A 17695-nucleotide genomic window follows, 5' to 3' on the forward strand; every position below is an offset into this window, starting at 1 on the left:
AACGTATCCGTTTAATGAATAAAAACACAATACCTACGCGTTTCTGTTATGAACCGCAATATCTGGAGCTAGCAACAATGAGCTAATTTAAGGTCGGTTCAGGCACGTAGTTTGGTAACTGGACAGTTTAGTATCCTTTAGCCAACGGACTGACACATAAATACCTAGTTATATAATCAAATACCAGGTAACTTTGTGTAACACAAGAACAAGCTGCCATGCTAATCTGAAGAAGTGACGAGAGAAACGCGCCTCCTCGTTGGGTATTTTGACGACGTTGTAATCAAGCATCCATTTAACGACGGATGTGATTGTGTACACATACAACAAGAAAAACCACTTACTTGTGCGAGCAGTCTTTGTGAAGTGGTGGTGCACCGGAGTCGGTAACGGCTCAGCCCTGCGCTGCTCGACTAGAACTGTTCCGTCATGAAGAGCGTCAGCCGCCTCGGACGTCACTTCGAGATTTCGCGCGGTATTTTCACTTCAGTGAAGTCCAACTCATTCCCGCGAATCGGTTCTTTTGAACCGTTCTTTTCAAAGAACCGATTCAAATCGATTCAGCAGTTCTTTACAACAATTACGCCATCACATGACATCCTAAATATAATCTCCAACAAACAAAAACAATACTAAAATCCTTTTAAATAAAACTTGACTATTATTGTAATGCTGTTTTCAGGCACTTCTGTATAAAGTGATGTGTTCAGGTGATTTTATAGCTCAGTGGAGTTTTCATAAACCAGCAAAATGAGCAGTGTTAACAAACTTTTAACTATTAAAATTTGTCTTTTATTAAATTTAAATAAAATCTAAATATTAGATTAAAAACTTGCCAGAAACGTTGCCTTGTTGAAGGACTAAAATGACTAAAACAAAAACTAACCAAGAAAAAAAAGGACATAAAAAGACTAAAACAAACTTGAAATTAAAATTAATTGAAATTAATACTGAAAGCTAACATATTAATAAAAGCTATAATACTATATAAATAATAACAAAACAACAGTGAAAATGAAAAGTATTTTCTCAAGTCTTTTCCAACTAAATGGTACCATCAGCATTTACAACAAATTTTTTATAATATTTTCTGTGAAAAATTACTCCATAAATTTTCAGTTAACATGGCAGAGTTCTTCATGACACTGATTCATGGCTCAAACAATATTTGTGTATGAATTATATATCGCTAGTCTCAAGATCAAATTATTTGCTTAGTACATAAGTTCTTGCTTATTTCTATGGTTATGTATGATGAAAGTACTGTACCATCTTATTTGCAATGCTGTGCAAATGATATTTAAAATCCACTTTACAGCATAATTAAAAACAAACCAGTGTTTTTATTTTCATATGCAAAAACTGAACTCATCATCACACTGAAGGTAGCTCAAAATAAACCCATCCATGATTCATAAAACATCAGAAATCCAGAATCCACAACTGCTACCAGCTGCTAGACCTGTCATTACACACAAATGGAAATGCAGTGCAAGAAGGGGGGAATCTATCATTCATTCAGTCAATCATACACAATAACATAATACACAAATGTAAAATAACACTCTTTGTTATCAGACATGTATTGTATGGCACTTTTTGATTTTGCTATGATGGAAATGTCCTAGTTTGAGGATACCATCCAATGTGCTCTACAACAGACACGTTACAGCGGTTTGTTTGAGGGTGCATGACTTTATACACATACTCTACCTCTTGTGGTATTAAGAGATCTGTGAAACATGCAGACAAAATGGTTTCTTCTTTCTTATTTAACAGTTTCAGCAAGGAAGAGACTTTGTGTTTATGGCATAGTATGTGATATCATGCATAAAGTCATGTAGCCCTTGAAAACAATAGGAGAAAAACTTCTATTTTGCTTTCATTGTTATTGTTGTCTGTAGTTAACACCACAATAAAACCAGCAGCCAAACATAAAGTGTCACAAATCAGTCATTTTCAAAAACAAGTACTCATGTTTACCTGATTTTTACCTCGGTGGGGACAGAATTTCACTTGGCAAATAAAGTAAAACATAAATTTTCTATAAAAATTGTGTATAATTAAAAGTATGTAAATAAAACTTTGTATAAATGCTAAAATCATAGATTTAAATCCCTGTTGGGTGACAACAATTTCAAATGATTAAAACAAAATCATGTATTTGCACTGCTGTATTAGAAAACCTAAATTATGAGTATAATGCGCCACAGTGCAAAAGAGAGTGATTTGCAGTTATCACGGGCCATTTAGATATTACTAATGACTTGATAACCTTGTAAAATGTTTAGGATGCCTCACAAACTAAATTATCGCATTTGTCTTTTATATATTATACCATTTTTTAGGGGGGAAAAAAGATTGAATGGTGTTCAGAATATATTTTGCACCAAAAGTAAAAAAAAGGGGGAAACAAATGAATATTTTAAAGCCAGCCTATGATCAAAGGGCTTCTGTACTTTCCTATAAACAGTGGATATTACTGAAGTGCAATCAGTCGTAGTGGTCCTGTATAGCACATAAGAATCGTAACACAATTAAGGAGATCGGTGTGTTGCCATAGACATCTTATTGGCGGGTGACAGGTGGTAGGTGTTTAATTGGCTAAAGAGTTTTCTCGCTCCCATCATGCACGATGTATTTCAAGTGGAGGTTTCTTTCGCAACAGTGACCGTCTTCTCGGTTTGATTGACAGTTGACAGCTGTTTGCAGATGGAGGGGGAGAATAAGTCAGGGGAGAGGGTGCGATCAGCTGATTCCTCCTCGACTCCTCCCACTGCACATTTCACACTTGGCCCGTCCATCACAGACAGAAATACAACTGTCACAACTGTGTGTGGTGTTATACTGGGGGTGCAGGTGCTGGTCTTTGAGGCATAAGATGTTGGGTTGTAGCAGGTGGTCTGTGGAGGGTGGACAGAGTACAGGACTCAAGTCAGGAAAAAAGATCTATAGAAAATAGATTTATTTCAAAATGTTGCTGCCTGTGTAGAATACTACATAGCAGCAACTTATGAGGATTTATGATTAGGATACTGCTTTAAAAGACACCTGTCTATGTTTATAAGTTTGGGGTCACTAACATATTTACATTTCTCCAAGACAGCATTTATTTGATCAAAAATACAGTAAAACCAGAACTATTTTGAAATATTATTACCATTTAAAATAAGTTTTCTTTTTGAATATAGTTTAAATTGTAATTTATTTTTCTGTGATGCAAAGCTGAATTCTTAGCATCATTACTTAATGCTTAATATTTGTTTGGAAATTGTGATGCATTTTCAGAATTCGTTATAATAATTAGAAAAAGAACAGCATTTATCTTTTTTTTTTTTTTTTTACAGAATCATGTGTAACATGTTAATGTATCTACTATCACTCTTAAATTTAATGTGTGTCCTTGGTGAATAAAAGTATTAATTTCTTCTAAAAAAAAAAAAAAAAAGAAAGACTGACCCCAAGCTTTTGAACAGTATTGTATATTATTACCGTGCAAACGGAGGTGGTGGCGGTCTTGTGGCGTAAGATGGCACAGAGGCTGATTTATTAGTCTGAACCACCTGTGAAGGGACAGAAACTTGTGTTACTGCGGAAGAAACAGATGGATGACAGGTAACTTAAGCATAAATTAACTAAACTAAATAAGCTTAGAATGAATTAACATCAGTCAGAGTTAAAGGGACAGTTTACCCATAAATTAAAATTCATTTACTCACCCTCAAGTTGATGGTACCCATAGACTTCCATAGTATGAAAGAAAAATGTTATTAAAGTCAATGGGAACCATCAATTGTTTCGTTACAAACATTCTTCAAAATATCATTGTTTGTGTTCAACAGTACAAAGAAACTCATACAGATTTGGAGCAACTTGAGGGTGAGTAAATCATGACAACATTTTCAACCCTTTAAGTCTTTGTTTAGTGACATAATAACTAAATAGCTAAAACCTAATGAAACTAAGCTTAAAGTACTCATTTATGCACTATTAGCCATTGTCCATAAATAATACTCAAATAAACTCATTTTGCGCTCGCCTGGCCATTCAAACTGTATTCAGTACAGTACATGCTTATGCATATTAAATAGAGAGATGGATTTAACCCAGTTACACAAAAAGAAAATTAAGTCTTGATATGTCAAATAAGCTTAGCTGTAAACCATTATGAATTTCCATGTTACATAATTTCAGGTCCTCCTTTAGAGGATTAGAGCAGAATGATATAATATGCCTGAAACAAAAAGCTCTGAAAGAAAATTAAAAGCTCAAAGTGGCACGATGGCAATGAAGTGCTGACGTGAGAATTAATCTTGTTAGTAAGTATACATCAAGACATGGTTAATAAATCAGAGAGATAAATAGCAATAATTATTATTTTATTAATTTAATTCATTAAATTATTAAACATGTCTTTATTGAGAAAGCATACAAGACAACAGAAAAATCTTCAGAGACTATTTTTAACTATCTTCCCACCCTCAGCATCCACAGGGCTAAATAAAATAAAATAAATAAAACAAAAGGGAAAATACATTTTACTGCACATGGGCTAAAACAGACAGATATTACCACATCAAATAAACTACATCACATCAATCTCTGGATTGAGAGGAATCTAACATTTCTTGTATTACTATTTCGCTGTTTTCAAGGAATTGTATAAAAAGGTCCCATATTTTATAATAATCTTTCAGTTTACCCTTAGTACTGTATGTCAGTTTTTCCAAAACAATACAGTGTGATAAATCTTTTCACCAATGACCATTAATAGACTTTCTATTTTCTTCCAATAAAATGCTATTGACCGTCTTGCGAGAACTAAACAGATGCCTATCATTTTAATTGGATGTTTTGATACTGATATACCAACAGGAACTAGACCTAACACATATTTCAAGCGTCACTGGAATTGGTTTTAAAATAATTGAAGATATTAATGTCATCACTTTTTGCCAGAATGTCTGAATAACATCACATTCTCAAACACAATGAAAAAAAGGTTCCCTTATATTTTTGGCATTTAAAGCAAACATCTGGAATATTAGGGTTAAATTTGTTCAACTTTTCAGGTGTAATATAAGTGTGTATTACCCAATTGTATTGGAGCGGTTTAAATCTATTCTGACACATATTCCACTCCATTCTGAATCTGAAAAATGGTACTGTAAATCGGTACCCCAAGCAACTCTCTTAGATTCAGATGATTCTTTAGAGCTATTAACAAGTTTACAATAAATCAACGTAATTTTGTTTGTACTAAGTTCCTCATTAAACATAACTTGTTCTAGTTCTGTTAACAATGGTCTGGACATTGAATAATGTTGCTTGACTCTGATGTAACTGCAAACTTGTAAATATTTGAAGAAGTGTGTCAGGGATTCCAAATTTATGAAAGACATGAGCATATCTCCCTCGAACAAGTCACCAATCTTTTGAATACCCTTTAATGCCCATTGTTTAAAACCAGAATCATTCTTCCCTGGACTGAAATCCTTGTTTCCCCAAATAGGGGCGATTAATATTAAATTAAATAATAATTTAAAAATAATGAAATATGATTATTAATGTGCAAGATGGTTGTTAATTTGACAGTAGTATAGGGCTTTTGTCCTTCTTACAAAAGACAAATATAGGGAGAGAAAGGTTAGGAACAATGCAGTGAAGCAGAGAATGTATAAGCAACAGCAGCAGAGATGCCCCACAGCACACAATAAAACCCTCTTAAATAAACAGTATGCAGTTATTTACCTCCGCTGGTGGCAATAACTGAGCCTGGTGCTTTATCATAGAAGAGAAAAAGAGAGGAGCCTGATCATTATCTATATATCAGCAGCAGACCAGCTCAAGACATTCTGCTATTGCCTAGAACTGCAACATTTCATGACTTCAGTTGAATGTGAGGGGCAGAAAATTCCCCATTAATTGTTCTTTCCAAATATTTGTCAATGTGGAAATGTAATGTTTAACAAGGAATGTTTCAAATTCGGTGCACTAATGAACTGATTTACTAGCTGGTTAAGTTTGCGTTGCAGTGTCATTCCTCAGGCGTTCAGTGGGACAGTTGTGTTATGCTCAGGCACATATGCTGAAAAATATCTAAAATCTGAAGGTGAAGTACTAGGTTAGTTACACTAGCTATGTTAGCACTACAGTGAGTGAGTTAAACGTTGGCAGTGTGGTAGTCCTAGTGAAGAGTCCTGCAGAGGTCACTCACCCCGTCCTTCACTATACTGCTGGGGTTTCCCCGCTGGGACACAGTAGTCTGCGGTCTGCTGTCAGCTCTGAGGAACAACCAAAGACAGCTGATCAGTATTAATACTTGGTTATACCAAACACAATACATTTTAACAATAACAACAACAAAAACTGAATATACAACATAATTCTGATGCAGACTTGTTGGTGGAGAAAGTCTTGCGTCTTTGCTGTTACACTTTGATGCTGCTGAATGCTTGATTCTGATTGGCTGGCAGATTCTAATTCTGATTATAAGGGTGGAATTCACATTTTTGCCAGCCAAACTCCACCGGATTGAAAAACGTCTTGCGATTTTAAATATATATGAATAATATCATAACTACTTTTTAATAATATAAACTCCTTTGACCTAAAATAATTAAAGGGGTCAATCACTACTGAATAATACAATAATAATAGAAGTTTAATCAAGCTTTAATTAAAGTTCTTGGTCTATGCAGTAGAAACATTTAAAAATTGCTGCTACACAGCTAAAGAAAACAGAGAAAAAAGGGCTGTGATGGAAAAAACCTAGGAAAGCTACAACACCCATAAAGCAGTGGGCTCATCAATTATTCTATCCATGAGCAGGGGCACGTTCAGGCTCGCACAACGTTTTGCTACGGTTTCCGGGAATGGTGTGCAACGGGGTTTGAGATACGTTTTCTCTTGTTTGGTGGGTGTGTCAAAAATGTCAGCCCAATCAGCAGCAATGTGTATATAAACCACGCGGTATTAAAGAGACAGCTTCCAAGTGAAGTCATTTACAAATGTGACCGCTGCAGCTCGGTGTACGCAACAATTGAAGATATTTGAAGACAAGTTTGTCGTGAGAGTTTTATAGTAACATTGCATATCAACATGATGATGATGAATTTGTAAATAAATGTAATTAACATCTAAATATATTCACAAGAGCAAGTATATTGTTTGCACATGTTTATTTACATTAAAGGCAAAATAACTGAAATAATAAGAGCAGAAATACAGATCTGGAACTTTAAGTCTGTCTAAATATCATGTAGTGATTGCAATGTCTTCTGGTCCATATCCTTTCCTTAGGAAGGTGTGCTAGACACTGATTAATGTAACATAAAAATACTATACATATTTATATATTTTGCTATTGTATTGTGGAGTCACACTTTCATAAACCTTCTATGCTCCTCTGATTATACAATGGTAAATATTACAATATCATAGCACAACAACAGTGATCAGCAATAATGACAAGCCTAATACTCACATTAAAAATAATAAGGTCATATAGATCATAACACAGTCTCAGAGGTAATAAGTGGATTATCCTTCACCTGAAATGTTAGTCTTTTCATCCTGAAATGCGAAGCAAATGTTGGATCACAATAATTAGGAACCACAGTTTCCACAAATCCCTTCACTCAATTGGGATGTTCTCTTATATTCTGGTCGGCAAGGACAGTTACTGTAGCATCGAGCGTATTTTGCTGTATTAAACACATATTTTGTCTCTGTAAATGTATTTATACCGATTTCATCAGGCTCCGAAAATTCTTCAAAAAGAACACAAAGAATGGCCTTCTCAGCTGCCATAGTTGCAACACTTGTGTTATCAGAACAGGGTGTTCAACGCACCACCGTTTCCGTTTAATAAATGTTTTGCACCGTTTTGCCGGGGCTGAACGCAGGCCAGGATACAAAAATGCTAGAAAATACAACCTGTAGTTCTCACAAAAGCCCTGGAGTTATATATAATGGTCACATGACATAAAAATAAACATGTCATTATTTTTTTCATTTTAGCTTTTTCAATTGATTTAACTAATTCATTTGAGTCAATGCTTTACATTAAATCATTATTTAGCAATTAACTTTGTTCTAAGGTTTAGAGCATGCGTTACCATTCCATGACAATTTATCAGAAATTCAAAATATAAATATATATATATATATATATACACACATACATATATACACACACACAGTATATATATATATATATATATATATGGAATGGGAAACTTCGGTCCTGGAGGGCCACTGTCCTGCAGAGTTTAGCTCCAACCCTAATCAAACACACCTGAACAAGCTAATCAGTGTCTTCAAGATCACTAGAAAGCTACAGGCAGGTGTGTTTAATTAGGTTTGGAGCTAAACTCTGCAGGATATATATATATATATATATATATATATATATATATATATATATATATATATACACACACTTATTTTTAATTTAATTTATTTAAATTTAATGAACACTGGGTTTTTGGCTATATTATCAGCTTAGGGTTTTGCATCAATTTCAATAATTCAGTAGTCATTCACGGTTGTAGATATCATTAAATATAATTTAAATAAACATTTATTAAACATACTGGGTTTGTTGATGACATCATTACAGTGCAGTGAAAGGTTGAGTGTTAAGTGATTTGGTCTACTCACTCGTAGCCCTGAGAGCGTTTCTTTCTGAAGAAGCGTCGTTTCAGCTCGTTCCTCTTGAAGAACACAAACAAGCCCAATGCCAAGAGAGGAAGGATCAGGAAAAAGAACACAAGCAGACCATCCCTTGTGGAAGTATCTTTATCTGAGTGAAATTCAAAAAGAGGAGAAGATTTAAATTTAACATAGCAGTTTTGTGCGATTCCACTTGAGGTGATCACATTCACAGATGACACATATTAAAGGCACTGATAATCCTATGCGAAGCTCTAGCTGTGCGGTTGTTGAAGCAGTCTTACCGTTCCAGGTGGGACCGCTGTCAACGCTTCCTCCATAACCAGGGGCCTCGCAGAACGGAGGAGCCCAGCCGTATTCACAGTGGCAGTTTTTATTGCTGTTACACACCTGAAGCAAAAATACACACACTCAGCAAACATTTTATGAAGCTGAACTCTAGGTATTTAGGATTTGAAAATAGGTGAATGTAAAACGGTATATTTAAAATGATGTGTATGTAAAAGGGTGGTATGGGTTTGTGGGTAGTGAATACATATGTACCCCATGGCCGTGACATTTCTTTTCAACATCACAGTCATAATTCAGCACGTCTGCATTTTTGCACTCAAAATTCAGACAAACCTGAAATAAATACACATATAAGTAGTTAGTTAATACACAAAAGTCAAAAACTGCTCATACAGTTCATAGATGAAATCTTGAAAAAAACTTACTTGCTATATAAAAACTTACTTATATGATCAAAGAAGGCTGTGAAAATTCATCTGCAATGTTAATCCTTTTGATCTTTTATTTAAAAAAATTCACAAAAATCTAACCTTTCATTGGATAATAATAATTTAAAATGTGGGGAAATATCATTATGAAATAAATGCTTTTCTCAAATACACGTTGGACACAATTATTGGCACCCCTAGAAATTCTTATGGGTAAAATACCTCTGAAGTATATTATTCCCATTCATATTCCCAATTTTGAGCACTCCAGGGTGATTATGAACATGAAATTATCCAGCCATGGCTTCTTGTTTCACAGAAATATTTCCAATATCCAATCAACAGAAAATGTTACGAAACTGCCTGGAGGAGGACGTGTGTCTATATCGTCCTAATGCACGGTGAGGAGGAGAGTTTGAGTGGCTAAAGACTCTCCAAGGACCACAGCTGGAGAATTGCAGAAAATAGTTGAGTCTCGGGGTCAGAAAACCTTTAAAAAAATTGTCAAACAGCCCCTACATCACCACATGTTGTTTGGGAGGATTTCAAGAAAAATTCTCCTCACTCATCCAAAAATAAACTCCAGCATATTCAGTTATCAGACACGACTGGAACTTCAAATGGGACTGGCTTCTATGGTCAGATGAAACTAAAAAATGAACTTTTTAGCAGCAAACACTCAAGATGGGTTTGGTGAACACAGGGATAAAAAGTCCCCCATGTGTACAATGAAATATACTGCTGTATTTTTAATGTTGTGGGCCTATATTTCTGCTGGAGGTCCTGGACATCTTGTTCAGACACATGGCATCATGGATTCTATCAAATACCAACAGATAAAAAAAATCAATAAGTAACTGACTCTGTTAGAAATCTTATAATGGGCCATGTTTGGATCTTCCAACCGTACAATAATCCAAACACAAACCTCAAAAACAACACAAAAATGGGTCACTGAGCACAAAACCAAGCTTCTGCTGGCCATTCCACTCCTCTGACCTGAACCCTGTAGAAAATGAGTGAAGTGAACTGAAGAGAAGCAGCACCAACATGGAGCTGGGAATCTGAAGGATCTGGAGTGATTCTGGATGAAGGAATGGTCTCTGATCTCTTGTCAGGTGTTCTCTAACCTCATCAGGCATTATAGGAGAACATTTAGAGCTGTTAAACTGGCAAATGGAGGTTTCAAAAAGTTTTGAATAAAAGGGTGCCGTTAATTGCGGCCAATGTGTATTAGAGAAAAACATACACACACACACACACACATGATTTTTTCAAACTATGTTGTGTCCTGGAATAAAGATCTGATCTGCCCTCACTTTGTTCTAAGGTTCAGACTATGCATTACAGTTCCATAACAAATCATCAGAAATTCAAAAAGAAGCATATAGCCCTATAAAACAAAACAAAATTAAATTAAGAAAAATAATTTCATTTCATTTATTAATTTTACACCAGCTTTGTGGCTGCATTATCACCTTAGGGTATTTATTTCAATAATTGAAATAATTCAATTTAATAATTCAATTCAGCATCATCTTATCTTTAGTGTAGATATTTTAGATACACAATAAAAAGTTTAAAAGCTATCATAATATATATTTTAAAACTAGGATGATTTCCTTATTAAGCAAAATAAAGCAATATTCCTAGAGGAAAGAAAAGCTCCTCTAACCTCTATCCTTATACAAAATATTTGCTTATATGTGAAACTGGCTAAACACTTCAATAAACATGTTTTGCCAATCTGCGCACATAATTTAAGAAGAAACTTTGTATGTTTCATAAGTTGGTCAATGTTACTTTTCTCCATCACCTTATTTTCTCCACACTTGGTGCCCTCATTGACCATGCCGGGATCGGGCACGTCAGAGCCCAGGAGGAAGTCCACACCCCAGCAGGTAGTGCCAGCGATGGGGGTCTGGATGATTGACGGCTTGATGCCAAATATGACTGAGGACTGAACGTTCTCGCACTGCAGCTTCCCGCACATGGCGTTCCTGAGGGAATGAGAGTGTGTGAGTTCTTACGTGGGCTGGGCAAGATTTCCTGAGTGTGAATTGTAATTGAAATGTAATGCAGTGTATCTTGCTGTGCTGTACCTGCTCTCACACTTCTTGAATCCGCTGGAATGGTAGCCACAGTTTCCAAAGCGATCGCCTTTAGAGTTGACATCCTTAAAACACAGCTCAGGAGCAGCTTTAGCCTCTACACACACAAAGAAAGACATTTACAGAATATCAATTAACTTCTTTTTCTCTTTTATTTGTAATAAAAAAAAAAACTAAAACATTTTTTTAAATGCAGGTTAAAATAAATGAAAATGAGAAATGTTTCATTGTCAGCTAAAATGTATTTTAAACATTTGGGATCAGAAAGTTTTTGTTTTTTAAGAAATTAATACTTTTATTCAGCAAGGATGCATTAGATTGATCGAAAGTGACAGTAAAGATATTTATAATGTTACAGGATATTTTCAACGATCTTTTGAACTTTCTATTAAAAAAAATTCTAAAGGATCATGTGACACTGAAGACAAGTAATTATGCTTTAATCTAAATTTTCAACTTTGCTTCACAGGAATAAATTACATTTTAAAATATTTTCAAATAGAAAACAGTTGATTTACATTGTAATACAATTTCACAACATTACTGGTTTTACTGTATTGTATTTTTTATCTGTATCAAATAAATGCAGCCTTAGTGAGGATAAGAAACTCCTTTAAAAAAATACATTACTGACTCCAAACTTTTGAACAGTAGTATCTGTGCTCCTGGCAGATCTGCAGGTCAGGTAGATTACCAACAGAGGGTACCTGTTGCAATCTTTTTGCAATCCACTCAAGTCTTTTTTCCTTCTGGAGCATCAGTGAGTGTTTGAATCTTCTGTAATAGTTGCATATGAGTCCCTCAGTTGTTCTCAGTGTGAAAAGACGGATCTCAAAATCATACAGTCATTGTTGGAAAGGGTTCAAATACACAAAAATGCTGGAAAACCAAAGAATTTGTGGGACCTGAAGGATTTTTCTTAAGAACAGCAGGCAGTTTAACTGTTCAGGACAAACAAGGGACTCATGAACAACTATCACTAAACAAAAAAAAAAAAACACAGCTGTGGATCATTCAGGTAACAACACAGTATTAAGAATCAAGTGTATGTAAACTTTTGAACGGGGTCATTTTTATAAATTCAACTATTTTCTCTTGTGGACTACATGTATACATCTTTTATGTGAAATATCTTATTCAGGTCAGTACTAAATAAACAATAACATGCATTTTATATGATCCCTCTTATTTTGGTAAAATAATAAACATTTTGCAGATTCTGAAAGGTGTATATAAAGTTTTGACTTCAACCGTATGCACTTCAAATGGCCAAGATTATTTAAGAATATCTAACAGGACGTATGACAGTCCTTTTCTAACACTTCTAAATAACATTGGTGTTAATGATGTGATTATATGGTATAACACCAATTAATTAGAAGTGTTAGAAAACATGCCAAATGACTTCTATATGGCCTGTAAGATATTCTTAAATAATTTTAACATTAAATACTATATAAAGTATGACAAATCAGTAAAAGATCAGACCACAAATTTGTGGTTGTACCACTATGTCTAACTTTTTAGTGCCTTTTTATGTTCCTTATTCATTTTAAAATATTGGATAAACATTATTCTTATTTCTTATTTATCACCCACACATACTCACTTGTGCCGAATATGGCCTGACACTGGGTGTCGTAGTGCTGGCACAGGCCGTTGTAACAGTAAGCCTGGCCTTGTTTGCAGGGATGGCCATCCTGTTTGAAGACGTCGTTCTGACAGAGGGCAGATGAGCCGTTACAGTACTCCGGCAAATCGCATTCTTCCGTGCTGCTTCTGCACACTGTACCACCAGGCAAAAACTGACAGATGGAGAGAGAAAAATATTACATAAAAATTTAGCATGCATTAAATCAGAACAGATGAGTAAAAAGTACTACTGCATAATGTTAGATGGCATATGCGTGTATATATTTGCTTGAATATATTACAATTTTATGCACAGAAGAATTATATGACCTAACTAGAGAAATTGTCTATAACTCACTGTGTAAAGGACAAATAAATGCAAATAAATGAAGGAAATATTTCTAATTTAAATTTTTCATCTAATATTTATATTTTATTTCAGCTGTGTTTCAATTATTTTAATAGCTTTAGTTAACAATAACAACACTGCATTTAGAGAAGAGCTACATTGTTAGAAAAGATGTAACTACCCTGCAGTTCTTGCAGCAGACCCCATACGCACACTGAGCACCTGACCTCAGCTTACACGTCTTCGGCTCACAGCACGGATCCTTCTCACACTCCTGAAAAATTCACATACACAACCTTCAGGAATTCTCTTTAGTGTTCATTAGGGGTGTAACAAACTTTAGTATATATAGTGCTATATATTAGCACTATTTTTATTGATTTGTTGTTGCAGGCCTGATCTTCATCATAACCCCTACTATCACTGGCTCAACTTGGTTACTAAATCAGCCAACAAATACCACAGTCTTCAATAACGTGAAATCAGGACCAGTTCTCATCATCCAATAACTAAACAAAATCACAAAACTGATCTGGAATCGGTCGACTTACTTCCTCTGACCCACAGTCACACTCTTCGCCCACATCCACCAGCTTGTTCCCGCAGAAGGGGGCGCTGTACGCCTCGTCCGGCCGCGGTGTGTTCAGCAGACAGCGGCCACCTGAGTTCAAGATCATCTTCTCAAAGTCATCAGCACTACAGCTGCTGAAGTTACGAGAACCACTGAGAGAAAAAGAGAGAGAGCATTGAAGGACAAAGAAACATATCAAGGAATCATTTTATAAAGGGGTCATCGGATGCAAAATTCACTTTTACGTAGTTTGAACTGAAATGTGTCTTGGCAGTGTGTGTACACAACTACCCAATAACGATAAAAATCCAACAGTTTTTTTTTTTATCCCTATGAATCCTAACCCCTTTCTCAAATAAAGCCGTTCACAGATTCTTGGCTGTGTGACGTCGCACAGACCCAGGCCGCTCCCACGGTTGTTGATTGACACTGGCGTTTTATCACAGACCCGCCCTGAGTTAGCTGTCAACAGTCCTCCATTGAGCAGATGTAGACAAGAATGTCTCGTAAGCGATTGAAGTGTTGTATGTTACAATGGATAACATACCACACTTGGATGTTATAATGAGCATAGCAGTCGTCATTTACACGCAACATCTGAGCCGCTGAAGACGGAGTGGATTACTTTTGTTTTTGAAGGGAATGTGCCCCCTCATCTACCTAAATGCGTTCGCGCGAATCATTCGTCATCCAGCTTCACCTACAGAAGAAGTGAGTATAAGTCTTGTTTTTTTTTAATCAATCAATCCTTGCGAATCGCCTTTCTTAATAATGTGCTAGTTATGCAACAATTGCGGCAGGGTTGCCAGGTTTTCACAGCAAAACCCGCCCAATTGCTACTCAAAACTAGCCCAAAACAGGGGGGCTTTACAGGGGGGTGAAATACACCTTTTTGTTTGCGCGGTTCCCCTGGTAAAAGAACATGAAAAACATCCTGCAGCAACAGTGTTAAAGTAGCCCAATTCCACGGGAAAACCGTGGACTTGGCAACACTGGAATGCAGCTAAATTTGACAGTCTAGAACAAGGGTGGTGAACGTCGGTCCTGGAGAGCAGCAGCCCTGCAGAGTTTTGCTCTTCTACCCTAATCAAACACACCTGAACAAGCTAATAATGGTCTGAAGGGTTACTAGAAAGCTACAGGCAGGTGAGTTTTAATTAGGTTTGGAGCTGAACTCTGCAGGGCTCTCCAGGACCGGAGTTCGCCACCCCTGGTCTGTCACCCCACAGAAGAGAAGGACGGGGTGAGCAGAGCTCATTAGCATTTAAAGGGACATGCACTGACATGTGTCGCTGTGATCAGAGCTGTTTTTGACCAGGTAAAAAGGGTGTTGATTTACACTACCATTGAGAAATTTCAACCAAAGTATGTTATAGACCAGGGCTGTCCAAACTCGGTCCTGGAGGGTCGGTGTCCTGCAGAGTTTAGCTCCAACTTGCCTCAACACACCTGCATGGAAGTTTCTAGTATGCCTATAAGAGCTTGATTATCTGCTTCAGGTGTGTTTAATTAGGGTTGGAACTAAACTCTGCAGGACACTGGCCCTCCAGGACCAAGCTTGGATAGCCCTGTAATAGACTTTTCATTAAAACCCTAAAGAATCATATCAACTTGTGAAAAATGGGCATCCGATGACCCCTTTAAAAATATTAGAGCTTATTGAAATTTGTAACACAAAAACACTCACGTTGCCCCTGAGTTCATAATGCAGTATGTGAGATCGCATTTACAGTTTCGGCCATCATCATGGTTCATCCCAAGATTGTGACCCAGCTCATGAGCCACGATTGAGGCGAATGACATCACATTATTATTGGTGAACTGAGAGGAAAACGCACACATATGCACAAAGACACAATTTAGATACTGGTGAAAGTCACTGTTTTGCAGATACTGACTAACAGTGTGTACAAGTATCTGTAGCATATTAGGAGTAGATCAGAGGCATCATACCGAATTAATTCCACCACCATGACTTCTGGAACAAACCGTGCCAACAAAAGCCATGCCTGCTGTTGCACCAAATCCTTTATTTCTGTGAAGAGAGAGAGAAAGAGAATCAGACAGGCAATTTCTACAGCACAGCATTATAACTGCACAGCATTGTTCATAGAACAATATATATGACCAATCTAAGGTAGCCACATAAGGGAAAACAGGATTTCACTTGATATTTTAAAGACATGCAATGCAAGGACTTTCTCCTTTTGGCACAGATAATTTGTTAATGTTCAAATTTGTTAAAATGTTCAAGCTATCAAGCAATTATTAAACCCCTTTTAGAAAGCTAAATTTGGGTTTATATGAAATAAATAATTAAAGATCTGAACTTTTTATTCTATGTCAAAGATACTTGAAAAATTTGAATCTACCAAAACATGCTGCTGAGAAATGAGTTCATGAAGACCGGTGTTGTATTTAAACACAAATTGTAAACAGTATGTGCACAAAAAGCACATATGTGGAAAAGTCCTAAACCTTGTTCAAATCCTTCAACTCAGAATGTTACCATTGTTTTTACGTAAATGAACAAACATCTGATCTTGTGATAGTAAATTATGGTGTGCACCAAGGCTCTGTATTAAAGGGGTCATATGATGCTTGTTACAAGCTGATTGTGCATAGATAAGATCCCTGAAGTTGCAAAGACTAAAGTCTCAAAACCAAAGAGATATTCTTTATCAAAGTTAAGACTCTGCCACGCCCCCTAAAACGGCTCATTCAAACACGCCCCCACATCTACATCACGATGTGGAAATATTTGCGTAATGCCGCCCAAATGTTCACGCAAAGAAAGAAGGCGTGGTTTCAGTAACCGCACTGCAGTAGTGTTGATGCTCCCATGTTAGGGAGACACTGTGTTTCTATGCGAAAGCAAAAGCACTTTATTTGGCCTTCCGAAAGTAGATGCATTTAGGAATCATTAAGATTACTTACAACAGAACAGCAATGCATTTTATGGACGACCGTTTTGTGAACCTAAAAGAGGAGGTAATTCTGACTTTGCAATGCAATCTGGCGCTTCTGAATCAGCGACTGTAAGTATGTTTTGTTATTCGTTTAACTATTTGCTATTGACTGTTCAAACGCGGAGTTTTGCACGTTGTGTGTGTGTGTGTGTGTGTGTGTGTGTGTGTGTGCGCGTTTGTGAGAGAGAGAGAGAGACAGGGTCACATCTCAGTGGAGTCAGCTGTCTTAACCACGGCTTGTGTACTGCAAACACATACGAGCATCATCACTGTGTCTGTCACGTGACTCTGTTCCCCATTCGGACTTGAACTGATGGTAAAACTAAGGACATTATTAACTGTCTTTACCTTTATTTTGAAAGCTAAAGCTCGCGATTATGGTAAGGGGCGTTACATTTCCGACGAGTGCTTGCTGTGTTCAGCCAATCACAATGCACTGTGCCAGTTGGCCAATCAGAGCAGACTGCGCTTGTCGGAAGGAGGGACTTTGTAGAAAACTACACGTTTGAGAGAGGTGGGGCATAGAGGACCTTAAAGCATGTCAACATATTCTGTTACACCAAATACACAAAATAATAATCTTTAAAAAAGCATCATATGACGCCTTTGATTCATTTTCCCTGTTCTCTCTCTAAATGCTCCCTTTGGGTGATATTTTTACAAATAAA

The 17695-nt window shown here is 36.4% G+C and overlaps 2 protein-coding genes across 5 annotated transcripts in view; both read right to left on the reverse strand.

Annotated features, from left to right (window-relative positions):
- The window catches only part of LOC306849465 (2-oxoglutarate dehydrogenase complex component E1), a 44307-nt gene extending 43837 nt beyond the window's left edge, over positions 1-470 (reverse strand). For 2 of the 3 annotated variants that reach the window (XM_079384504.1, XM_079384505.1), the window contains exon 1: positions 345-470. The gene's annotated coding sequence lies outside the window, so the exon portion shown is untranslated. The remainder of the gene's footprint in view (positions 1-344) is intronic. The other variant, XM_079384506.1, reaches the window with a different exon arrangement.
- An 845-nt stretch (positions 471-1315) lies between these two features.
- The window catches only part of LOC306849498 (disintegrin and metalloproteinase domain-containing protein 9-like), a 38850-nt gene continuing 22470 nt past the window's right edge, over positions 1316-17695 (reverse strand). Inside the window, exons 10-23 of one of the 2 annotated variants that reach the window (XM_079384576.1) lie at positions 16012-16093; positions 15746-15879; positions 14039-14210; positions 13669-13761; positions 13116-13311; positions 11498-11603; positions 11212-11395; positions 9220-9300; positions 8961-9066; positions 8665-8806; positions 6218-6284; positions 5752-5781; positions 3493-3563; positions 1316-2903 (exon numbers count right to left, since the gene is read on the reverse strand). In XM_079384576.1, coding sequence (XP_079240702.1) covers positions 2843-2903; positions 3493-3563; positions 5752-5781; positions 6218-6284; positions 8665-8806; positions 8961-9066; positions 9220-9300; positions 11212-11395; positions 11498-11603; positions 13116-13311; positions 13669-13761; positions 14039-14210; positions 15746-15879; positions 16012-16093 — 1525 coding nt within the window. In that variant the 3' untranslated portion in view covers positions 1316-2842. The remainder of the gene's footprint in view (positions 2904-3492; positions 3564-5751; positions 5782-6217; positions 6285-8664; positions 8807-8960; positions 9067-9219; positions 9301-11211; positions 11396-11497; positions 11604-13115; positions 13312-13668; positions 13762-14038; positions 14211-15745; positions 15880-16011; positions 16094-17695) is intronic. The other variant, XM_079384577.1, reaches the window with a different exon arrangement.

Source organism: Barbus barbus (assembly GCF_936440315.1).
Source record: "Barbus barbus genome assembly, chromosome: 29".
NCBI lineage: Eukaryota > Metazoa > Chordata > Actinopteri > Cypriniformes > Cyprinidae > Barbus > Barbus barbus.